The 16673-nt window shown below is 35.8% G+C and overlaps 1 protein-coding gene across 28 annotated transcripts in view; it reads right to left on the bottom strand.

Annotated features, from left to right (window-relative positions):
• The window catches only part of NAALADL2 (N-acetylated alpha-linked acidic dipeptidase like 2), a 410961-nt gene that overhangs the window by 6732 nt on the left and 387556 nt on the right, over positions 1–16673 (bottom strand). For 10 of the 28 annotated variants that reach the window (XM_021395573.1, XM_021395570.1, XM_021395571.1 and 7 more), the window contains one exon: positions 3233–10404. In XM_021395573.1, coding sequence (XP_021251248.1) covers positions 10206–10404 — 199 coding nt within the window. In that variant the 3' untranslated portion in view covers positions 3233–10205. Of the gene's footprint in view, positions 1–20; positions 279–1594; positions 10405–10440; positions 12421–16673 lie in introns of those variants that run through there. The other 18 variants (XR_002438220.1, XR_002438222.1, XR_002438227.1 and 15 more) reach the window with 18 other exon arrangements.

The raw sequence follows: 16673 nt of genomic DNA, 5'->3' as shown, positions 1-16673 counted from the left end.
TATCCTCTCTTGTCTCATACCTCGCCCTTCCCACTCCGATCACACCCATCAGTGTGGGGCGATCCGCTCTTACTGGTCTACAGCACATTCGGAACAGGGTCAGGGCTGGTTAAACAGGATCAGTTCTTTGGGCAAGAGCAGACCTCCACTTTCTGCCTTCTCTTACACTGAAATCTTCTTATCAGCAGCTGCCTTTCCCAGTGCCCATTTTTGTCACTCTGAGGACTTTCATCCAGTTCTGGTCAGATTGTGTTGGATTCATTGTTTCTGCTCCCATCCTACTCATAAGCACAGCACATAAACATTAAACTGTGACAGTGTCAAATTATTCATTACTTCAGTTGCATGGTTACCATACCTAATGCTTCATATAAAATGCAAATGCCTTCGTAATTACACGTGGACTCCATTCTAATGTGGATCTCTATGGTACTACTTGAGAAGGAACACGAGAGCAAAAGATGCTATAGAGCTAGCTGAAGGTTAAAGGAAAAAGTGGAGAAGACCTTTTTATATTTCCATTCTTTCAGACAAATACATTCTATACAAAGCTTGGCTATTTGGAACTATTATAATGTGTTAAAAGTACATATACAATATATGTAAATAACATGTATATATATTTATAAATAATTTTATTGTTCCAAAAAAAAATACTTGATGAAAGAAAATAAGGTTTAAATCTCCTGGGAAAGGCCACAGAAGATTCTGATACTAAGGCAAAGAACATTTGACTTTAATTATGGTTTTTTTTGGTGATACCGACTTGCTCAAATCTGTCAGTAGGAATTGAAAATCAGATTCTTACATAAAGTTGTTGATGCAGAGCTGACTTTTATTTTCATGGCACGTTTACATGGCTTAAAGAAAACATATTGTGAATGACCATGTTTCACAAATGAGTCTTTGACATTCCATGAGATTTTGTAGTCGGAGCCGCCGTATGTACAGAGCTAACGTACCAAACTAGATTTACATTCTAGCCATTATTAAAAACATCAGAAAGGTGTCAATTTTATTTTTACTTTTAATCTGGTGAACATAACAGCAATTTAAAAAAAAAAAAAAAACAACAAAAAAAAGACCCACAAAATTATACAAAATTGAAATAAAATATGGAAATACACATTCATTTTACAAGGACACTATTACATTATACCTCTCAAGTGCTTCATTAGTAAAGAAAAGCCTTCAAGTTCTCCTATACAGAAGGGCTGCTCTGAATGTAACACCTCCTATTTTATTATGTTGGCCCATGATGTCAGAGGCAGATGTTGGTGGTATGGCAGTAAAGGTTGAACCTTCCCACCAATATTCCATTCCATTTTGTTGCTGTGAGACAGATGGCAGCAGAGGGACAGCCTGACAAAATGGTGTCTGACATGGAAGTGTGTCTGAAGCAGAGGTGTGACACTGAATTCCTCCATGTGGGAAAATGGCATCCATAGACATTCACTGACACTTGCTGAATGTTTATGGAGACCAAACAGTGGGAGGTGAGTGGTGCATTTCAGCAGTGATGACAGCAGGTTGCCTCCATTGGAGCAGATTTTTACAAACACAGCAGGTAGGCTCTTGTTTATTGCTGGTGAAAATGGTGGTGAGTATGTTGAAAAATAACTTTTTGTAGTTGAGAATTTGCTCCAACAAATAGTTATTGTGCTCTCTGTATTGGCTGCTGTTTCCTCAGAAACAAACAGGAGGCATTACTTTCAAAGCAACCCATGTACTGTTAGCAAAACATGGAATTTGTATTTTCATGGGATAGCTACTTTATAACTTCAGGATCTCTGAGCTACAGGAAAAATCTGATCATATGAATTTCATACAATGACATTTCATCAAGATTTTCAGAACTAATTGGTCTCTTTCTTCAGATAGCATTCAGGGTTGATGTTTTTTTCTCCCCATTTGTTTGGTTTTCCCAACTCTCATACTGAATACTTGGGAGTTTGAGCCAAAGTATCTATTTTTGAAAACTGTGATTCTCAAAAACATCCAGGGCCAATTTCCTTACACTTGAAAGACCAATTATCAGAATATCTGGGCTAGCTATCTACCAGCATCTAAAAAGTGGATAATTCAAAGTTTACCTGTCAGATCCCAGTTTCTGAGGTTCTGTCTAGCTATGTTTTTCTTCCTTATGCTTCTTCTTCCAAGTTTCTATTATACTTTAATGCCCTGGGATCCATGTTACCAAATCAGCAGCTTGAGAGGCATATGTTACAGCTCACTGGCAGAACCAATTAAAAAAAGAAAGCAAAAACAACAAAAAAGCAAATGAATATAATTCCAAATCATTCAGTGCAATGTACATTATACATATCTTCATATTCCAGTTCAACTTCTAACAAAAATGCAACTATGGAAAAAAATGTCTAATTCACAACTGCTTTCAAAAAATGTCTATTACTGAATTCCAGTCCACAGTGCCACCTGTACAACCACCGTCACAAACTGCAAAAATCATATTCACTGCACAAATAAGTAAAATGTACTTCTTAATCAAGGTACGTAGAATCTACTTACATTAATAGTTAACATTACCTTTTCATTATACTATGTTATAAATGTACACTTCATACTAAGTAAATTAGTTTTGCAAATACACTGTTTTATTCAGACTCAACATTTTATAATGCATTATAAAAATCAACCTTTCATTGCACATTTCCACATAATATGATATTTATTGGTTTCCAGGAATCACTGCATCAAGATTATGTTACTGCGTGTTCAAAAAAACTAGTTACTTAATATTCTGAATTGAATATCTATCAGTTGTGGTACCTTGATTTTACTACATGAAAATTTGGACGTAGATGGAATGAAGTCATCATTCAGGCTTCCCACATGCTGTGTCAAAGATAACACAAGTTGACAGCAGCTCCCTTGAATACAAAAGGCAGAAATACTTCCATATTCCATCTGATTAGTTAAAATCTGTAAGGTGTTATGTGACATAAAAATAATAGTTCATACTGAGACTAACACAATCACCGATAACAGCATTTGAGCATTAATCCTCAAAGGTACAGCAATGAGCAAACACAACTAGGTATGAATGCAATGCTAATATCTGGCCTTAGGCAGAAGAATATTACTTTTTAGACCTGTACTAAAACCCCCAAGACTATCTGTTCAAAGTATCTTCACTGGTGCTCTTTCTCACCGCATGCAAATGGTTAAAACTCTCCCATGTGAAGTGTCGCTTGAATTCATTATATATTCATTATATATCCACTGGATATGGAATTATATTTATTTTCCATTTGTCTCAGAATACGAAATCATAATATATGTGATAAGGGTATGTTGCGTATTGGCTTGCATAAACTGAAAATGGAAAGCAAAGAGAATTTGTATTCATCTTATCTGCTTTAAGTATAAAATATTAAGCATCTCCTTACTTCTCCCCTAGTGCATTCATCGACTACAAGACATTTCAGCTGTTGAGAACAGGAAATGAGACTACAAGAAAAAAAACCGACAGTGTTCCACTATACTTCTTCAGAATCTTCTGTACACAGACTGAAAACACCAAAGATCCCGGAAGTAATTGTAGACTATGTTATTTAACTTTTTAAGGACAGCGGGGAACAGCAGCCTGACCTTGGTCAGACTTAACCATCCCACTTCGGTGTCATTCAGATCAGTACCAGGACCGTACTACATAAAAGCTGACCGGGGATACAAGGGTCACATTATAAACTGTGGGAGCACACTGACAGCTCACACAACACGTGTATTAAGTTTGTAGCTGATGCTAAGAGAACCGAGTATTACAGTGCCATATCACCAGCATGCTCCAACTAGAACAATTTCAAATGGGGGAAGATTAGCAGGTCTCTGCAACATTATCACACAACCATAGTTGTTCTCTTTAGTACCTGGAAGTATCGTATTGCATACTTCCACCACTGCATGGCAATGGCAACCACCCAAGCGTATTATATCATATACATTAACAGCTCAGTAAATGACCTTCCTTCAAGATCTATACTTTGAAATACCACTTCTAATTGTATAAAATAATCCACGAGTGATCAGACAGGAAGACCTTGTATTGTCTTAAGACATGGTAAGCTTTCCATAAACACTAGAGACAGCAGGCATTTAGAAGAAAAATAAAGAGCAAGACTTCATTTTCAAAGGCTTCTTGGAAAATAAATCAGAGATAAGTAGCTTAAACAAAACCAAATAATCTTTTTTAACAAAATGGATTAGGCAGACAAGTAACTATATACCACATTTTCATAGCAAAAGTTGTTCCACACCTATACTCTGATTAAATTTTTCAATGTAAGCCCTTGTATTAATTCCAATCTGTGAAGCTCATAAGAGTATGCGTACATTAATCCATGCTGACATTTATAATAATTATTCAGTTAATGCTAAGTTATAATACAGCACTTGCGCGTACACATTTATATGTTGCCCTGTAGGTTTATTATAATTGACCAAGAGATTCCTCAGATTCTCCTTAATGTAATAATGTGTATTGAGAGATTTAAAGAGAATAGACTAAAACCAATATTCTGTTATTAAATCTTTTGGGAAATTCCACAGATAGTGGCCAAATTCTGCTGACCTTACTAATTTAGAATATTACCCTGATAAGTGGTCATGGTAAAGTCAATCTCGCTGAAAGAAACAGACCATGTCAGTATGACTGAGGGGAAACAAACTTTTAGTGAATCTAAATCTACAAGTGTACATATTCTCCACTTACGATGAGTGTGTAGATATGACCAGAGACAATGGGATTAAAATTCAGAAAAAACAATGTTCGGTCTGATAGCACCATAGTTTTAGAAAACATCCAGTCCAGTTCAGACACTCGTAAATGTTTTGCTACTCATCTGCTTTCCCTGTGAGTCTTCATTATTTTTAGGCACTTCCTGGGTTCAAGTGTCCAAATTCAAGTACATTTTTGTGCATATGGCTTGAGTCTTTGCCATCCATAATCATTTAAAATACTGTAATACAGGAGCCAAGTTTTGCTTCTGCTCTAACCATCTTCTCTTTCTCATCTATTTATACATATACCTTTTGTATGTAGCCATTATTTAATGAAAGGCGGCGTGTATATGGCCAGAAAAAAACACATGCTTTCATACTACCTATTTTATTTTGCAAGCAGCTAATACCACCTCCGGTTAAGTTTCTCTACCATTTCTTATTATTCATTCAGCTTTAAAAAGTTTATATCAAAACTTTCAAGATTATTTCCTGCCTGCATTGGTGTTTTTGAGGAAATTTCCTGCAGAAATGGACTAGAAGCTAAGAAAATTTTTTTTGGTCTACTTCCATTCAAAAAGTTACAACTGAAATATTGCTGTTTGTACACAGTCAATAGACACTACTTTGACTTTAACGGATGATATCTCCTTACATTTATCCATTTGGATTTGACCAGGATTTTTCCTTCACTTTTGGCTTTCCAGCACTTTCAGTAGTAGGAATTAGAATCAAAACTTCCTAAACTAGGTGAGCAAATCTTCTACCATTGTTTGTAGCTTTCCACTGTACTCAAGCACAATGGGCAAAAAAGCTGAACTGATTCAAACACTAGGAGCCAGTTCTAGATGTGGTGAGACGAAGGACACTGGGACAAATACCTCATTGATACAGGAAAGACAGCAAAAAAAGAAAAAAAACCAGGGATCTGACACAATAGAAAAAGTGAAATGACTGACATGCAGTCCTATATCTGTAGTGAGAGGCAAGTCATTTTCACCATAGATACAACCTTTAATAGACAGTAACTAAGTATTTATTCTCTATTTCTGAGACCTTTATGTGCCATTACTGGAGTCTCTATCCCAAGTTTTATATACTCAGAGCTCCAACAGAAGACACCTTCCTACATTTTAAACATTTTCAGTGCTGTATAAGGCTAACTGCACTCAAAATTTGGGTCACCGCGTCTTAAAATGAGATTTGTTTCCTATCACTCACCTTTCTCAAACTGCCAGAATACCAATAAAATGCTGGAAAGCCAAAGGGAATGAACATCTTGCACTCCATACTTGTTTCCTGAGATAGCGTTCATAACATTTGTCAGAGGTATCCGTTTTCTGGGTAACACAGATAACAGCTTACCACATAAGGCTTTTGAGGAACATCTTAACTGCTCCCTTGAAAATGCAGGCCCAGATTTAACTGCATTTGCTGCATTTAATAGCTTTTAAAGCCAGAATGACCCATATAATTACCTTGCCTGTCATTCTGCATAACACAAACTACAGAATTGCACCGAGCTCCTGAAGTTTGGTTAAAATAGATACATTCATAGCATATAGCTGCCCATGTGCTCTCTGCATTTTCTCCTTGCATTTTCTAATGCATCTTTTGTTCTCAGTTAGTCTCTTAATGTATACAGAAATTCTGTGACTGGGAACCAGGCACTGTAAAGACCTCAGAGAATAAAGAAACTAGTCTCCACAACTTAAAAATAAACCTTATGTCTTGAAGTACAAACTTCCTTATATACTTTCCTTTGCCAAGAGTTTTCATGGAATGAAATGATGGTTATCCTTTGAATGCATGTTTAATTAACATATTAATAATTTAAGAACTAAGAAATATAGGGAAAGATTTGGAGAAACTATGTCTATGGAAGAAAAAAACATTTTTTTTTTTTTTTTTTTTTTACTATGAGGGTAACCATGCACTGGAACTCCTTGTCCAGAAAGGCTGTGGAATCTCCATACTTGGAGATATTCCCAAGACTAGTGGACATAGCCCCTTCCTGAAAAGGCAGCCCTAGGTGACTCTGCTTGAGGAAGAGTGTAGACTTTCCTGTAGAGGTCCCTTTTGTGATATCGGGGAGATTCAGCTGTTCCCTAACTACTGCTTCAGGAACTGAGCTCGGCTAAGAGCCCCCTTTTACACCTCCAGACTGAAATACCTTCTAAATGGTAAGTGAAGCAGTGCAAGCTAATTTTTGCATGTAGTTATTATTTACATCTATATTTATGCAGATGTATCACATCACTGCAAGTAAATTAGTATTTCTACAGTGTTTTCAAGATATAAGGCATTTGCATATTTGTGTGTTTGCATATTTGCGCAGACACCGTATATCAAAATAGCCTTGTTTTTCTTGGATGATAAAAGCAATTCACTGCCTTTTTTAAGGTTAGTACTCAAAATTCAGCTCCCATGTACTTATTATTCATCCGAGTTGATTATACTTTTGCTTCTTTATGTACTCTCTAAAATATGCACTAATAAAATCTTATTAGACTTTTATTATCAACTATCTTAACATACAAATGTTGCAAGTTGCAAGGATTTTCTGGTCTCTGAGAGTATGACTCTAGATTACTTAGCAATCAATGCATTTGTTATACTGTCTCTGGCAGTTGATGCCTCTGGAAAGGTAACAGATTTTTACCATCATTCAGGCAATTTGCAAACATCCTGCAGCCTTTAAAGGCACTCAATTCATTTCAAAACAATACAGGAGTGAATTCAGTCTGGGTAAGCTACTATGATTTACTAACATCTTCTCTTAGCTGATATTCAACAGCGGGAAAATTCTGCTAGAAATACTCCAGGTATTTGGGACCTTAACTTGCAATAAATTCTTTGAAGTCAAAAAGTAGGATTTAAAAATCAATGGAAGGATATGGCTCAAAAATGCCTTTTTCAAAACTATATTGGTGCAAATATTATCGCTGAGCACTCACTTACATACGATCAGAACATTTGAAATAAAAGCCTTGAGATCTAGAAGTGTGAGACAGCATTGAAATCAATGCATTTAAGTCCTTGAGCAGTTCATCTGATTCATCTCTATAACAAGAATTTATGATTCTTGTTGACAGGTATTTATAGTAGCATTGCCTCTTGTGGTGGAATACACTGATGCCTGCTATTTTTAAAGTTGTTATAGAAGGACATTAGTGAGAAAACAAAATAAATGTTTTAGTGAAGAATTACATGGTTGAGAAATCATACACGAGAGATACTCTTCCCAATAGATTTCTCTGACTTTGCGTGAGTACGCTTCAGGCTACACTAGAGGAAGTCTTGCTGGACTATACAGGAAGCAGTTATTAAATTCACCTGGCAGAATTAAAGGAAGTGATAATCTCCATTTTTGGTCTCTTAATGGCACCTGACTCTCATCATTTAAGACAATAGATGACTCCACAATGAGCCAGCATTCTGAAGAAAATGTTACTAAACATACTGTTAGAAGAGTTGCCTCTATTAGAAAACAAAATTCAATTTTAGTGCATGTAATATATCCCAAAACACTACCACAAAATAAACATACAAGTCAGATGTAGCTATTCCAACAGCTTAAATATTGCTGTAATTAAAAATATATAAACAAAGGGACAGACAAACCTTGGAGCATCATGATAAATGTTACTCTTCAGAAGTCAAACTCTCTTTGCTGTCATTTGGTACCTGCATTAGCAAAAGAATAATCATACACTCTCGCTTATCAGATGCCAAATAAAAGTAGGAAATAATACCTAAGTTCATGCAGTCATACTGACTGTTGCTGAACATATTTTCACTTCAATTGTGACTGTACAACTGCATAGTCCCACCTCTGGTCAGACCAGGTATGCTTTTCTCCATGTTTCAATAACTTGCAAAGAAATGTAGAAACAGCACAAGTGTATGTAGCCTACCCTAGGCCACTGCTAACAGAGGCCCATTTGCCAGTGTCTTTGGGAAAACAGAAACACAGATCTGTAAACAACTCTCATTTTTCACTATGTGAACATACACCAAAAATGTATTTTGCTATTTCATAAGCTTTCACCCTTTCATCAAATTGTGCACTTCTAAATTTTCCTGAAGGCTTTTCTTTACATTCACACAGATACTTGAAATGTTTTTGTAATATTTCCATGGGAAATCGGATAACAATACATTTAACGTTTCCAACAAATAAATTATACTTTAATTCTAAGAATCTATATAAAATTATTTTTTAAGCTCTTCCCAGAATCATTTGGAATTGTAAAACTCTAAACCCAACAGGGTTTAATGATTTTAAGCGTTTGTATTATTAAGACTTGCAGTTCTTAAGTGTATGTTATCCCCTTAGAGGTTTAGGACACTGAACCTCCTCATCCTTTCATTCAGAGATTACTTCAAGCTAACAATGTAATGGTGTGATTACAGCCTCTGCTTCACCTGCTTGTCTTCAAAGACGAATTCCTGGTTCTGTGGCAGAGAATTAATATATATCTTTTTTCTGACAACAATCCAGGTCCTATATGCTGGGCAGTACTGATCCAGCCTGGAATAGCAAGAATGGCCAAGTGGTGTAACTTCAAAAATGTTCCCAGAACTTCGAGCTCTTATTTTCATTTACTGTTCCCTGGGAATTAAGGGAGACCTTGATGTGGCCTCTTTCAGCAACATAAAAGCTTACAAGGCCTGGAGGCCTTAGACAAGACAGTTCTTTTATGGGAGATACAGATTCAAAATATTTCTGCATACATTTAACTACTGATGCAAACTTTTCAAATTACTTGAAATCACCACATAAATTCTCTCTCTGAGAATTAGTAGAGAAAACGGTTCTGTTTCATTCAGAAGTGGGATAATCAAAATGTATGTGTTTTCTCAGAATTGAGGTATTTACTGTTCCACAGGAGTAAAGATGTTGGATTGCACTGATAAGAGTGTTTTGAACATTTCCAGATTAACTTCCACGCTGCATACCCCAGGAAATGCCACATCCTTCAATTACTTACTCTGAAAGGAGTAAAGAAGAAGTTGAGTTTGCTGAAGAAGTTCAGGAATACAACAGTATACTTAAGTCATTCCTCTGACAGAGTAGGCATGGAAAGCTCACCTGGGCATACCTCTGGGGTTTCTCAGAACCAGGTCTTCAGTGTATCACAGGACGTGCTTGGTACTTTGCAAGATTGAGCTCTTTAGTCATAAAAATATATTTTACATATAAAAATACAGCAGATGTCCTTCCAAACATCATTAAGTGTTATTCCCTCCCATTGTTTTATACATTCAGAAACAGACAGTTGAGATATACTGTAAACAGTGCAAAAGACTGTTTTCCGTTTATAAAAACACACATTTCCTTACATTTAAGCGCCAACTGAAAGAGAAGTTGAGAAAGGTTTTATCCTCAGAGAAATTCTGGTCCAAGCCGAACTTTTGTTTAGTGACTTGTAAACAAATGTCTTGGAATGCAGAGAATTCTCTCATTTCTTTCCAGCTAAGGTAGTCTCAAAAACATCAAGTCCTGCTTTGAAGTAAACCTGAGCTGAACTGATGCTGTTCAGCACCTCTGACAAGGCTGCTTGAATGGTCTCATTTGACTGATGTAGTTTGCAGTGCTCCAGTGCCTCTAGCAGTACTGAAAACTGGCTTGTCCTTTCATCTAGTCTGTAAAGAATATTTCTAAAAGAGAACAATGGAGAATGATAAACTTTTTGCTCAAAACAATCTTCAGAAATCATCAAGAATCCCTGCAAGTATCAGTCACACGTTACAGATGATACATGTTACGCACAGTCAAGCTGACCCATGGCAGACTGAAAGACAATTGCATATTTATTAAGGCTTTGTAAACTGCATCTGCCCATTGATCTATGTGTAAATACGATGAAACATTCACAAAGTCTGTGGAAGAAATCTCAAATTCCTCTTTGGCCTTTGAAAATTTCATCAGTATCTTGAGCTTATGCCCATCACAACCTTCATGAAGAATTTCATGTCTCAGCTAGACTCCACTTAGTCTTCTCTAAAATAAGTTTAGTCATTACTTTGGACTGTAGGCATGGAACTTTTTTTTTCCTATCTGCTCCTGTTATTTATTTCATACTTCAGAGGTGAAACTCTAGCTGCATTGAAGTAAATGGTAAAACTCTCACTGTCTTCAGCATCACCTTTATTTCATCCTTCGTGGCATCAGAACAAGAACAATCCATCTTTAATGTCACATACTTGAGGAAAGAAATAAACACAGCTAAATCCTACGAGGCAAAATCTGTTTTTTTTCCTATAATAATATCCGCAAGACTTTTTTAATTGTTCATTTGAAAATACATGCGAAGGTAATGCCCAAATCCTTGGAAGATTATCTGTGTGATGTGCTGAAGGCTCATTATTCAAAGCTAGTCATTGATTTCAATGAGACCCTTTGAAAGAGGCTATAAATATTATCTAAAAGCAGGTGTGATCATTATCCTAATTAGAGGAGCATGTAAATATCATAAATCTCCACCCAGGGGCTCCTTTGATTGTAAACAGAAGCAAGTGAAATTTGAGATAGGAAAGCTGCAAGTTCTCTAGTGCCTCATCACCTCATCCTTAACCACAAAGCAGGGGTTCATGGCAGCAGAGAAGTCGTTTCTCTGAATGAAACCAGCAAGAAATCCGGACAATTTAGATAATCCATTAGTAACCTAATTGCATGACAGGACAGGCCCAATGGCAACTCCAAATGAGTAATAAAACTGTCAACTACCTACAAGACAGATGACCACAAAACTGTATCTTATTACTACAAGTCATTTGATTGCCAGTCCATAAGAAAGAATGCTGATGACAACACAGAACAGCTACAATCTTCTGCCATGTTTTTCACACTGAAACGGTGCTTTGAATGAAAGGCAACATTTTTCAGACGGAAGTTATATTATGGACTGTCCTTAAAGCTTCTCTGTGATATAGTAAATGAAAACTGTGTATGTGGAGAACTAGAAATATTCTTGGTTGGCTGGTTTTTAAGGATAGGCTGTGCTGTGGGAAATACTGTAGTTTTCAAAGTGGGGATTGATTTTGCTCCCTCTGAAATCAATTCAGGGACTCCTGCTGAGATCAATGCCAGCAGAATCCGGCTTTTGAAGAACTCTCCTCTGTCAGATACACAGTTCACAGACAGACAGAAGCACAGCCCCTCAATGCCCTTGAACAGCAGGGGCAATGCTGGAGACAATCACATTACTTTCTACTCTCAGGAGGTTTGAGGCAGTCCTAGCTGGTGGCTGGGAGAGTTTGAGGTAGGACTCTGCTCCAAGCACTTATGACACTGGCAACTTGATCTATATTAGGATCCCTCTATTCCTTTGTAGGATGTAATGTCAACTAATAAAAACGTCATAGGCCAATATCCCATCAGCAGAACAACACTTAGACTTCTACGAATCAGACTCTAAAGAGGGAATGATTTGAAGGCTGGAATTTTTGAGGACTGCTATGAAAATATTTGAGGTGAATAGAGACTGATGTTTTATTTTCGTATCTTCAAATGTGCTATAAACAAGGCACACAGGCAAAAAAGATGGTTTACCTTTTTAATTAAAGGATGTTAGAACAATTTAATTCTACTGCTGGGATTCCAATGGCAGGTGGTACAGTGTAGAAGACAAACATTCCCAACCCATCTCACCTGGCTACAGTACAAATCAGCACCTAATGAGAAAAACTGAGTAATTCAATGAGCGAATGAGACAGTCTGTTATCATAGTTTAAAAGAATATCTTAACTGTTGCAATAGTAATATCACCTAAGCATAGCAGATTGCGTAGCATGATATAATTTTTTATGTATGTAAATAATTTAAAATAATAATAAGTAGCATTATAAAATATCTGTTTTTCTCAGATTTTCTACTAGAGACTATCACCAGGATCTTACATTTTCCAATTACTTATCTTTTCTTGACAGCTAAATCACCCTTTTTGTTGCATAAAATGATTTCCGCCTTTATACATGTACACGAGAATCAATTTTTATAATTTTATTTCTTATCTCTGTCCAGACTTCATCAAATGGGAAAAAAAAAAAGGTAGTCTAGTTTATTACATTCATGCCTTTAAAAGTCAGAAAAGTGTTTTCATGAAAAAAAATTACATAAAAACTAAAACTCAGCCACTACTTTGGCAGAAGGTATTGCTGTGCGGCCACAACATGCATAATGACCCCAGGACACTTTCATTTATACTGTGAAATTCAATCACTTAAACATTTAATACAAATTGGTTTTGATGCCTACACCTCTAAAACAATGACTCCAGCCTTTAGCCTAATTGCTTAAGTATCTACCTTCATCTTTAACTATTTTGATCCTATATATGTAATTCTCAGTCAGCTTGACCCACACAAAATGAGAAAACAGCAAAGTGCAGTACAGTACTGATGACACCAATGAAATTACAACACACATCACTCATCTTAATGGTCTTGTTTCAATGACACATCACAGTGACCTGGAAAGTATAACACTGAAGTAGGAAACCTGATTAATAACTCCAGGTCCCTGAAAGAGGTAAAATGTCTCCATATAAATGAATCAGCCTCAGTAAACTAAAGCAAAGAAACTTATAAAATGGATTCTCAGTGAACCTCATCTACAACTTTTATGAGACCTTTGCAAGCCTAGGAACATACATTATTGACTGAAATAATGCTGACACAGTTAAATGCTGTTTTACTTTGTCACAAATAAGGATGTAATCTAACTCTTACTAAACCAAAATGAATTTGAAAAATTCTTGAATGATAACACTAAATAATATAATGGCTTTAGCACAACTGAAAATACTTCAGAGATTATATTAGAACAACTGATCAGTATACACTAAACTAGCTTACTACATTACTCTCAACATGAAAAAGAATTGTTTAGCTTACGATAAAAGTTTGCATGTAGGTGATGTACAACATACAAGCTGAATTATTCAGGTACTTACACATAGCTGCTTATCAAAGAGTTAAAGTTTGAAATTTTGGAAAAAAAGAAATTATTAAATTATTAGGATCCAACAGCACGCTCATGACCAGGGAAGATGGGGATCTTTTAGGGCAACCCAGCAGTAAATGTCAGCGCATTCCTTCACTGTCCTCAGTCCCCAAAAACTCAGCATGTCAGATTTAAGGATCCATTATTTGTAATTTGTTAATAATTTTTGTTTGCTACACAGCGTGTCCTTTCTTAAGGGTCAATAATTATCTTCTTTTAGTGCTCTCATTTATAAGGCTTAAATTTTTGTATAGGTGTACCTTACAGGATTTTATAGGTATATCTTACAGAAAGATATATTGAAATCATGTACTCTCAAAGTTGAGTATCTGCCAGAAGGATATGTATTTTCATAGTATCAGCAGTCAATAAACCATAGGTAATCTGGGCATCAGACTTAACTGAACACTAATCAAAGGAAAGGCATTTCAAAGGCATCATCACGTAACAACAGCAAACTAAAAACACTCTATCCCTGCCAGATAAAAATTTATCTTGCATTAAGAGACCAGAGTTTGGACACCTCCAATGGAGTCTATTATGGCAAAGGGAATCTGGTCAGTATGCATTTAATAAAATCCTGGCGGGATGTGGGACTGCAAAGAGATAATTATTCAAAATCTGAATCTGTTTCTGAGAGGATAGTTTGTTATAAGCTGTGTTGACAAAAAAAATTCCTAATTTTGGCAGCTCTTTGCAGTGTCTCGAGGCTTTGGATTTATTGCTTGCCAAATAAACAAAGGAAAAAAAGAAGGCAAACTGTAATGATATCTGGTTGCAAGGCACATTATCTTTTATTTTCCTACAGTTATCTTTGATTACAACACTTTTTTAAAGGTAATTAATGCACTGTCATAAAACACCAATCTCTTACTGAATTATTGCTAAAGCCTAATGCTACCTAGCTTAAATTTCATCCTGATGCACCCTGCAAGCCTCACATCTTTGTCAGGACCTTCCGTGCATTAATAAGCCTTACTGCAAGGGCTGAACATCAACTTCACCTTTCAATCAGGTTCTCCACTGTTGAAAATCTGCTCAGTTTCTGAAAGTTATTTATTTCTTATGTTGGAGTAAATAAGATCTGTCAGTAGAAGAATCACTTCTACAAATTCAACAGTACAGAACAACTTCACAGAATAGAAATGGAAAGAAAAAGAAGCATTAGGATGCAACTGTACTTCAGAAGTTGCAAGCCATTATTTATCACAGCTAAAGAGCATTCCTTTAATTAATCAGGCATGATTTTCTCTAGGGTTTTACAGAAATTGAGTTAATCTAGAAATATCTGAAAAAGCCACAAAAGCTAACACTGTCAGTTTTTTCTGCCACAGTTTTCATCTTTTATATGCAACTCCACATACACGTAAAAAATCCTTCAATATTTTTTCTGTAATTTCTTAGAGCAAGAGCCTGCATATTTATACCTCACAGTGATGTATGCATTAAACTATATTAACTGTACTTTAAAGAGTTATTTACTGGCAAGAACCGGTAGGAGATATACTTCATTAAATCTCAAATAATGCAGCTGTTGGTAACAAATGTAAGCATGTTGTTCTTTGATTTAAGCTACCCTTGCTTTTCAAATGAAGGAAACATATGCTGAATAATTTGGAAGAAACTATTTTTCATTTAAGGATGTCTTAGTCTGTAATACTGAAATTCAAAGCAGATGTGCTACTATTTTGTAAGGACTTGAGGGAAGTGAATTAATAAAATTATTTCCGAATAGCTTACAGCTGATGATCCGAAGGCTTCATAGAGATTTTTATTTAGAAACTGTGTAAAACATCCGATTCCTATGGAGGAATAGCATTTATAAACAAAGCTGCAAGAAGAAGTGTCCAATACTTGATGCACTGAACTGATCTGACCTTGATTTCCAGCTCTCATTCTCATCCTGACTAGCTTTATCATCTTAAATAACTCCATACCATAAAGCTTGTGAGACCAATGTCAAAATCAGAATGGTCTTTATCATAAGAGTTGTTACTGGATAAATAATTAACGATATCATAAAGCGTCCTTTAAAGTAAGTACCAAAGTTATATTTCTATTACATTCTACAGCATATTACACAATATTAACAGTTACAAACTCACAATTAAGATAATTTTCCAGTTAAAGATCTCACCACTAAATTTCTCAGTGCTGTGGCCTAGTTAAGCCCATTTGGGAGGGAGTATTACATATTAACTATTTCCCCAGTGAATTCTGCTTATTTTTATGTAGTCATTTAAGAAACCTGTGTGGTTCTTATCTGTCAGGACCAAAAACATAGGACCACATACTTCTTGGAACTAAGAAAGGTTACTGATGTTACTATTCCTAAGAATGAAGCGATGTTTAAATATTAAGTTACCGTTGAATGTAATAAAATCTAAATCTAATACTTGTTATACAACTTCAAGAGTTCATAGCCTATTTAGCTCTGTAATCAAATATTCTTGATCTATTCAGTAACAATGGAAACTAAATGGAAATTGTATGGTAATCAAACAACTTGCTTGGAATTGGCATGATACCTCTGCACAGATCTCCCTGAAAAGATCTCCCTCTCTTCTGTGAGAGGATTTCTACAGCCAGCAGAAAAAACGGTGGGAATTGGGCTAAAAATCTAATCAGGTTGTGCAGTCAAGTAAATGTAATTGTAACAAAAAAAACCCACAGATTCTTTACAAGCTGAAGATTATGCATTTTTGAGGGTAGCATGACAAATACTATGTCCTGGATAAAGTCTTGTTTTCAGGGCCATCAGTGTTCTATTAAGTTACATACTAATATTAACTGTTTCAGAAACATAATGAGTCCAATGCATACTACAGTTATAGAAATGTGAAAATTGATCTAGTTAAAAGAATGGAAGAAAATTCACAAGAAGCAGTAAATGAAGGTATACACACACAGATCTGCCATTCAT

This window comes from Numida meleagris, chromosome 4 (genome assembly GCF_002078875.1).
Source record: "Numida meleagris isolate 19003 breed g44 Domestic line chromosome 4, NumMel1.0, whole genome shotgun sequence".
Taxonomy (NCBI): Eukaryota; Metazoa; Chordata; class Aves; order Galliformes; family Numididae; genus Numida; species Numida meleagris.
The sequence above is the reverse complement of the archived record's forward strand: the minus strand, read 5'-3'. Positions and strand labels throughout refer to the sequence as shown.